This window comes from Podarcis cretensis, assembly GCF_951804945.1.
Source record: "Podarcis cretensis genome assembly, chromosome: 14".
NCBI classification, from domain to species: Eukaryota; Metazoa; Chordata; class Lepidosauria; order Squamata; family Lacertidae; genus Podarcis; species Podarcis cretensis.
The window spans coordinates 20,169,191-20,178,230 of record NC_137183.1 but is presented as its reverse complement, the minus strand read 5'-3'; the positions used below and the strand labels follow the sequence as shown (position 1 = coordinate 20,178,230).

At 46.0% G+C, this 9,040-nt stretch overlaps 1 protein-coding gene across 1 annotated transcript; it reads right to left on the bottom strand.

Annotated features, from left to right (window-relative positions):
- Positions 1-1,062: 1,062 nt before the first annotated feature.
- MRPL46 (mitochondrial ribosomal protein L46) lies at positions 1,063-8,696 on the bottom strand. Its single transcript, XM_079954399.1, has 4 exons — positions 8,466-8,696; positions 4,753-4,930; positions 2,769-2,942; positions 1,063-1,475 (listed from the first exon to the last, which is right to left on the bottom strand). Exons 1-4 carry the CDS (start codon positions 8,667-8,669, stop codon positions 1,225-1,227), a joined length of 807 nt encoding a protein of 268 aa, XP_079810525.1. The 5' UTR covers positions 8,670-8,696; the 3' UTR covers positions 1,063-1,224.
- Positions 8,697-9,040: the final 344 nt, after the last annotated feature.

The window sequence follows — 9,040 nt, the reverse complement described above, 5'->3', positions numbered from 1 at the left end:
ATGCTTCTAGATTTGTCCCCATCCTTTTCACTGTGGAGTTCTGCAAGGGCAACACTGAGAGTGAGGAGAAGGAACTTGACAGCCAGGGGAAGCGCCTGGACTGGGTGTAATAAGGCAGGCAGGTGGGAGCTGGCAAGCCGAGGCTGGTGGGGCAAAACCCCATTTGCCCTAATTAGATCAGGTTCCTGTTTGCTGCCCCACCTCTTCCAAGTTAAGAGAACTCACTGAAGTAATCTTTGCAAAGGCCTCTAAAATTCCCTGTATTCTAGAGCCAACAGATACTTGGAAAATCAAGTTACAGAGAGAGCAAAATGAAAGGCACTAAATTTTGAATTGTTGCTGGAGTTGCAAGTGTATCGAACCTCCTCCAACCCTATAAATTTTGCAGTCCAAATATATTACAGTTTGCTTCCACAATCCAAGTGTAGAGGAGGTATCCCTTTGCCATCTGTGAAATGGAATTTTGAATTTTGTTAAAACATTTATATTTGAATTGTGGAAGGATGATTTTTTAAATAATTTTTGCCATTTCCATTGAGTACCACAATATTGCCTTACAATGGGCGACTAAAGAATTGGGGAACCAGCAGTCAAATCTAAAGTCTTCTCCCTGGCAACTTCAGCCCATCATCTGCTCCTGATCTTCCAGGTGCTTTAAAAAAGTAGTAAAACTCAGAACATCTATAAAAAGAGATGGGAAGACAGACAGGTGTTGAATGTGCCCAGAAACTGGAATAGGTGAGAAATCCAATTAAAGCCAATTCTGTTTGCATGTCCCATACAGAACTGTGCAAAAAGGAAGTGGCTTTCACCCCATTCACATATAAGTGACAGCAATCAGTGAGTGTGAGTGTGTGGACATGCAACAGGTACCACACTTGAGACTGTGATGCCCAAAGGAGAAAGGCTGTTTTACCCCAAGAGGGTTTTCTCAATTAACCTAAAGCCTCTCTAATTCTTCAACATGAGGCAGCTGTCTGTACTGTCTATTGTGCTGCGCTAGCCTTGCCAGGAGGTGTGTGTGTGTTTAAGAGCACACAGCTTAAACATAGGACAGATTCGTTGATTCTTGGACTCTTTTATTTAGCGAAGAGGAAAATATGCACACAAATGGGATCCTTGTCCAGGGCCAAACACGGCTCTGCAAACGTGAAACAAACACTGAACAAATTCTTCGCCCAAGCAGTAATCTTGACACAGGGATAAAAACACCATCTCCAGCACTCACAAGTCCACAAGAAAGCGAGCAACCTGGGAGTGGTACTTGGGTTTCAAGTAGTCCGCCAGCTCCCCTTTGCTGACCCAGACGTAGTCCACTTTCTCACTGGCCAAGGGCAAGTGGCTGCCCTGGAGGAGGGCTTTGAAGAAGAAAACCTTGGCTCCCGTGCCGTCTTCTGTCTGGGCTGCCTTGGGGAACTTGTACTTGTAAAAGCCGCATGGCGCATTGCCTAGGAACTTGGCCTCCGTGTGGGTTCCTTGGAGGTTCAGGAGTCAGGCAGGAAAAGAAACAAGGGAAGAAACATTTGTAAGATCAGGTGATACAGAGACAGCAAAATATACCTGGTGATGAAGACTTTTGCCCCTGCACCCCATTTTAAGGTGCCTGTCTTTGGCTGGAATATATAGACCCTGGCACCAACTGCCTCAAATATGCTGAATAATATTTAGCATTTGTACAACATGCTGAAAGTGCTTCACACACAAGATCCACAAACTGTTGGAACAGAGATTCCCAAACTTATTTGGCCTACTGCCCCCTTTTCAGGTAAAAAAAATATATTACTCAGCGCCCCTCTGGAAATCTACTTTCTTTAAGCAAACAAACAGAAATATGCAGTGACAAAGGTGCATTATTTATGTATCTTTATTTCTACCTACGTCCTACAACATAGTAAAGATATTGTTGTAAATAAAGACAACCTTGAAGCTTGAAATTATAAAATTATTTATGAAAATCAAGCATAGTAACATTTAACTCTATGTTACACCGGTAAGTGTCATTACACAGATGAAACACTTCCAAACGGCTTTTCAAAATTTTCTTCTTTCTTTATGCTTCCACTGCCCCCTTATTTTTATCCAACGGCCCCCGCCAATTGCACCCAAGGCTACTACCGCCCCCTAGATTGCTCTAGTGCCCGCCCCCAGCAGGCAATATAATTCACTTTGGGAAACAGTGGTCTGGAACTTCCGTTCTCTATAAAGTTTCCTGCTCTCCTAACCCAAAACCCCCACTGGGCCCAGAAGTAATTTAAGAGATAAGATTGGTAACAAGTTCCCCGTCCGAAGGGGATTGCAATCTACCAAAAAATTGTGATAAATAAGACACAAGGGAGGATATGGAGAAAGGAAAGGGAAATAGAGGTACCTATCAACAGGGGAAGATAGTGAGAATGTTTCAGATAAAGGTAAAGGACCCCTGACCATTAGGTCCAGTTGTGGCCGACTCTGGGGTTGCAGCGCTCATCTCGCTTTAGTGGCCGAGGGAGCCAGCGTACAACTTCCGGTTCATGTGGCCAGTATGACTAAGCCACTTCTGGTGAACCAGAGCAGCACACAGAAACGCCGTTTACCTTCCCGCCGAAGCAGTACCTATTTATCTACTTGCACTTTGACGTGCATTCGAACTGCTAGGTTGGCAGGAGCAGGGAGCGAGCAACAAGAGCTCACCCCGTCACGGGGATTCGAACCACCGACCTTCTGATCGGCAAGCCCTAGGCTCTGTGGTTTGACCCACAGTGCCACCCACGCACACCTTAATCACTGACCTGAGAGAGAGGCTAAAGCCCGTTCTGCTGTGGCTCGCAGAGTCTCCCCTTCTTGCCACTCTGTTTGAGGCAAGAGCCAAATGTCTTGGTCCCCAATCTTCTGCTTAACCAGGAGCAGAAGGTTCTGGTCTAACTTCCTGTTCAAAGATGTCCGGTCATTTTTCTTGTCAGCCTCTGCCAAAGAAAGAAGCCACGAGTCAAAGGAATTTAGCCTGCCAGTGATGAATGGGATTCCCAGAAGTCTTTGCTGAAAAGGCCACATGAAACCATGTCAAGTAGCAACACTCAGTTCAGGTTGCCTAGACAACACGCTAGGAAGAGTTTGGACGCCGCTTGCAACCTGAACAGCATACATCATATTTTGCACCTTTGGGTGACAAGCAGAATTGCGTATTCCCCCCACCTCTCTTTTTATTTTAAAAAAGGTCATTGAAGTAGTTCGGTGTCTAATCTTATTAGACTTATTAAAATTGGCTTTTAGTTTGTAGGGCTCAGACAAAAATACCTGCAGGGGGGTGCACAGATTCTGAAGTGCGTGACCTTTTGGCAACGTCTACCTCTAAAAATAAACTGCCCTTCTTTCTCCCGCTCAATTCACAAAATCATTTAAGGCAGAGAAGTTGGATTTAGCCAAATTTAACACTGTTTGTTTCAAACAGAGAGCTTGAATGCGAGCTTTCCACTTCTAATTGAAGAGTGGGCAGCTGGATGCTCAACGGAGGGTTGCAAATAGCCACTTGCCTTGCCTCCAGGTGAACAAGTGGAGGAATCATGACTACGTTGGTTCTTATGCCACATCTGATTATTAGACTGATTATTAATGAGTAACGTGGGCTCAAGCTGTTGTTTTCTTAAGGAAAGCGGAGAAATTAAAGGACTCCTTGCTCTGCTTACAGGATAAAAATCAAAACAGGAGCATTAAGAATCAAAGCCTCATTTCTGTGTCCATTTTTGAACAGGGGGTAGAAAACTTTAAATGTCTTTATAAACCATAGCTTTCCTCAGTACTTTGAGAGAGGTGTGTGTGTTTGCTGTACTCTTTTGAGCACCTGCTTTAAAATATTTTGTTTAAATGTTTTTAAAACTTTTTTTTTCAAATTTTAGTATTTCTGATAAATCCTGCAGAGGTTTAACTAGAATCAAGCAATATATAAATGTTGTTTAATTCATTAATCATTTGGAAGTGATATCATTGGGCTCTACTGTTTCCTGTAAAGAACATAACACTCCCTGTGGACACAATCCAGTTTCTCTTACTAAAAACATAGCTAATGAAAGCTTCCCCCTTCCTAGCACACTGCCCTGTATTTTATTCTCACCAGATTAGAATTAATCCAAGCCTAGTTAGAACCAGGCATCCCCAACAACAGGGCTAAGGGACCCTTTTGGACCTGAGGGCTATGTCCTTATCTGACCCCATCCCATGGGCCCACTTTGGACAGGTGAGTGGGACAAAACACCTGTCAATCACCTTGTCATCATGCCATCAGATGGGCAAGGCAACCCACCTGCCAGCCATCTGATGTCCTTATGCCACTGGCTAATTGACATGTGGCCCGTCCCACCCCCTGTCAAAGTCCTTTGCACAGAGCTTCCCAAGCACTCAGAAACTGCAGCACAAGTGGCTTTGCTGCTCCTGTAGCAACCAAGTGGTTTGCACTGAAACTGCTGCTAAACCACTGGTCTTCCCACCTCTGTTTTAGCAGCACTTTCGATGCATACCCGTTGGTGCTACTGGAGCAATATGCTCCTGTCTTGCCCATCAGCTGAAACAAGTCTTGCTCCAGCAAAGTAACAACCCAGAGCTCACTTCCAGCTGACATATGTTAGCGGGGAGGTGGCTGCAGCTTAAGGAAAATCCCCTGCCAAGCCAAAGAGGGGGGGGGGGTCTGATGGGCCAAGTCTGGCCTTCAGACTGGAGGCTCCCCTACCACTGGCCCAACACCACCCCAATGAGGTAGGTGGAGGCAGCATGGGCTTGAACCTGTTATCCGTGGGGCAGGATTGAACTTCCGGAATTTCTGTTCCCACAAGTCTTCCACATCTTGAATCAGCACGATCTCCTGCCCAGCATCGTCATCGTCTTTTTTCCTCCGCAGGCGCTCCTCCTCTGCAAAGCGGCGGAGTTCGTGGTCTGAATAGAGGCTTTTCTCCATCTCGACCTAGCAAAGCAAAATAAATAGAAAACTCTCTGATCCAGAGCCCAGCCAGCAGCCTTCTGCAAATCACTTTCCTGAGTGCTGCATTGTTTAAGATGAGGTTGGGGAATTTCTGGTCCTCCCACTCTCATCAAGTATGGCAAATGGTCCGAGATTATGGGGGAAGCCGTTCAGCAACATCTGGAGGGCCACATGTTCTAAGATGTGCAGGAAAGAGATTTTTGATTTCAGCATGCAAGATACAACACCAGTAACACAAGATGTAGCATGTTGAACAGAATCCAGGGAACCTCAGTCACCCCCCCCCCAAAAAAAACACACCTTGTCCCTTGAGTGGTAATTGTGAAAATTACCTCTTACAAAGATTAGATGTGCTATTTGTTACGCTGAAGGTTTTTTAGCCTTGTTGCTATCAGCCAAAGGCCCTCCAAACACAAGGCTTACATGCCTCAGAACTGTTGCCAGTGCTCAACATCTTTATTTCACCTCCCCTTCCTCAGACGTCCCTTATTCATATCTCACTAAACTGAGCTCTGCCGCACGATGAAATCAATTTTGGAGTGGCTTTCAGAAACAATCATGCAGGAAGCTGGCAGGATCTGCTCTGTCCTCCTTCTCCCACACTAGCAGCTGCTTCCAGCTGCTGGAACCACATGGAAGAACAGACACTAGAAATCACCAGCCCCTTGGGAGCCCCATCTGCGCAGCTTCATCCACCCCTTCACTATCTGGATTCACTCACCGGGACTTAATTTGACTCAGCTCAAGTGTCTGCCTTTCAGAGCATCTTTCTCGCTCCACTGAATCTCATGATAATTGTGTGTACATTTATCCTCCCCTTCCTCTTATTTATTTAAGATATATGTGGGAACCTTTGGTTCTCCAGCCATTGTTGAACTACAGCTCCCATCAGTCCCCGCAAGCATGGCCAATGGGCAGGGTTGGTGGGAACTGTAGTTCAGCAGCATCTGGAGTCTTCCACACCTGAATTAAGGCTATACCCAACTACACAGAATATACCCATTGAATCTAATGGACTCAACTTACTCGTGCCCATTGTTTTTAATGGGTCTAGGTAAGGTAAAGGTACCCCTGCCCGTACGGGCCAGTCTTGACAGACTCTGGGGTTGTGCGCCCATCTCACTTAAGAGGCCAGGGGCCAGCGCTGTCCGGAGACACTTCCGGGTCACGTGGCCAGCGTGACATCGCTGCTCTGGCGAGCCAGAGCCGCACACGGAAACGCCGTTTACCTTCCCGCTGGTAAGCGGTCCCTATTTATCTACTTGCACCCGGAGGTGCTTTCGAACTGCTAGGTTGGCAGGCGCTGGGACCGAGCAGCGGGAGCGCACCCCGCCGCAGGGATTCGAACCGCCGACCTTTCGATCGGCAAGCCCTAGGCGCTGAGGCTTTAACCCACAGCGCCACCTGCGTCCCTTTTAATGGGTCTACTCTGAGTTAAATAGGAATATAGCCCTAATTGGTTAAATTTCTGTTCCACTTTTCGTCCCAAAGAAGTCCCAGGCAGTAAAACAACAGATTTGTTTTTTTTAAAAGGGTGGAACTCTGCCCAAGACCCAGGATAGCTGCTGCCTTTTTAAGAGTAGGCAATGCTGGAATGCAACCTTTATTTTTTTATGATTGTTTTTTATTAAATTTGTATATCACCCTTCGTTTGAAAATCATAGGACAGTTATAAAACGGTAGAGTAAATAAATGCATAATTCCTTAGACATGGTATAATAATTTTCCATATTATCTTTTAGATAAAGATAATGGGACCTCTAAATTCCGAACATCAGACCACTGCATGTGAACACCAGTTACTGGGTTGGAGGGACAAACCAGGAGATTACAGTGGTACCTCAGGTTACATACGCTTTCAGGTTACATACGATTCAGGTTACAGACTCCGCTAACCCAGAAATAGTGCTTCAGGTTAAGAACTTTGCTTCAGGATGAGAACAGAAATTGTGCTCCGGCGGCGCAGCGGCAGCAGGAGGCCCCATTAGCTAAAGTGGTGCTTCAGGTTAAGAACAGTTTCAGGTTAAGAACGGACCTCCGGAACGAATTAAGTACTTAACCCGAGGTACCACTATACTGCTGTCTTCATCTGCGTGCAAGTAGACATCCAAGTAAACATCTCAGAGAAATCTGGGAAGCTGCTGACTGGGAGGGGAAGGAAGGGTGCTATTTGACCCTCCAGATGTCATTCAACTCCATCAGCCAGTGATGATAGGAGAAACCCCCGCTGAATTTAACTGTACTTGCTTCTGAGCAAAGCTGATTCAGATTGCAGCCTAAAGCAGCAAGAGGGGACCTGTGGTTCCTCCAGATATTACTGGACTCTCAGCTCCCATCACCCCCAACGACTGGCCACAATAGTTAGGGAAATCCGGGAAGGGAGTCCCAACAATCGCATCACTGCTTTAGGCTGCAAACCAAGCCATGCCTACTCAGAAGTAAGTCCAACTAACTTGTTGAGATTCCTGCGTTGCAGGGGGTTGGACTAAATGGTGGCCGATATCCTTCCAGGTCTACCATTCTGTGATTCTACACTCTCAGGTAAATGGGATTAGGATTGCAGTTTTATCAATCTGATCCAGCAAAATACCTTTTACAGTACAGTGGTGCCTCGCAAGACGAAAATAATCCGTTCCGCGAGTCTCTTCGTCTAGTGGTTTTTTCGTCTTGCGAAGCAAGCCCATTGACGGCTTAGCGGATTAGCGCTATTAGCAGCTTAGCGGCTTTTAGCAGCTTATTGACTTAGTGGATAAGCGGCTTAGAAAAAGGGGGGGAAAGGGGAAAAAAAACCCGCAGGAACTTGCAAGACATTTTCGTCTTGCAAAGCAAGCCCATAGGAAATTTGTTTTGCGAAGCACCTCCAAAACGGAAAACCCTTTCGTCTAGCGGGTTTTTCGTCTTGCGAGGCATTCGTCTTGCGGGGCACCACTGTATATGGTTTTGAATGGGGGTGGGGGAGAGATTGGCTGGCAATTTGTTGTTTAGAAAATTAAAAGCTATATCCAGTGGTACCTCGGGTTAAGTAGTTAATTCATTCCGGAGGTCTGTACTTAACCTGAAACTGTTCTTAACCTGAAGCACCACTTTAGCTAATGGGGCCTCCTGCTGCAACCGGAGCACAATTTCTGTTCTCATCCTGAAGTAAAGTTCTTAACCCGAGGTAATATTTCTGGGTTAGCGGAGTCTGTAACCTGAAGCATATGTAACCTGAGGTACCACTGTATGTATGTGTGCGCGTGTGTGTATATACATATATGTATATATATATATATATTGCTTTTATTTTTGTTGTGTGTGTGTATATATATATATGTGTGTGTTAATTATATACACTCTATATATATATATACACACACGCAATATATATATATGTGTGTGTGTATATATATATATATATATATATTTCAATTTTTGTAAGTAACAAATTATTACATCGGCCACTCTGAGGCTCCCCTCTCCCATTCAACACGCTGCTCCCGCCACCCGATGTGCGCATGCGCCCCTCTGCCTCTTTCACCTGCTGCAGCAGCTCCGTCATTTCTTTCTCCTCCGGACTCATCTCCTGACTGACTCTGGGCGGCCTTTGCAAGCAAAGCGCCCCGAAAAGCCTCCATTTCGGCCCGGCTGCCGCGGAGCCGCCGGAAAGGCCCCTCCAACAAGCGCGGGTCGGCCAGTTCGCCGCAACCCCGCTCAGAAGCACCCTGGAGAAGGGCGCCGCCATGTTTGTCACCGACGGACCACAATGCACCGCGGCGGCAACCCGACCGTAGAGGTAGGAATGAAGAGTTACACGCTGCCGGCGATTTCATTTTCCCATTTATAATTACAATTATTTAGCCTTTCCGCCAAGAAGTGCAACGCCCTCTCCTTATCTTATTTTCACAAGAACCCTGCAAAGTAGGTTAAGCTGAACAGGCAGTGACTGGCCCAAGGTCACCCAGTGAGCTTCATGGGCGAATGAGGATTTGAACCCTCACCTCCCAAGTCCTAGTCTGACAGTCACCATAATAGCTGCCCCTGCTTTATTTTTAGAATGGTTCTTAAAATTACTATTATTTATGTCGTTTTTCACACACACACAATAAAGTCTCA

What these genes read in the sequence shown, in the direction of transcription:
- MRPL46 (XM_079954399.1), bottom strand. Translation starts at nt 8,669, where the DNA reads ATGGCGGCGCCCTTCTCCAGGGTGCTTCTGAGCGGGGTTGCGGCGAAC. An exon ending in TGACGGAGCTGCTGCAGCAG is followed by an intron (nt 4,931 to 8,465) that starts GTGAAAGAGGCA and finishes TTGCTTTGCTAG; the next exon opens with GTCGAGATGGAGAAAAGCCT. An exon ending in TCCTGCCCCACGGATAACAG is followed by an intron (nt 2,943 to 4,752) that starts GTTCAAGCCCAT and finishes TTTCTTTGGCAG; the next exon opens with AGGCTGACAAGAAAAATGAC.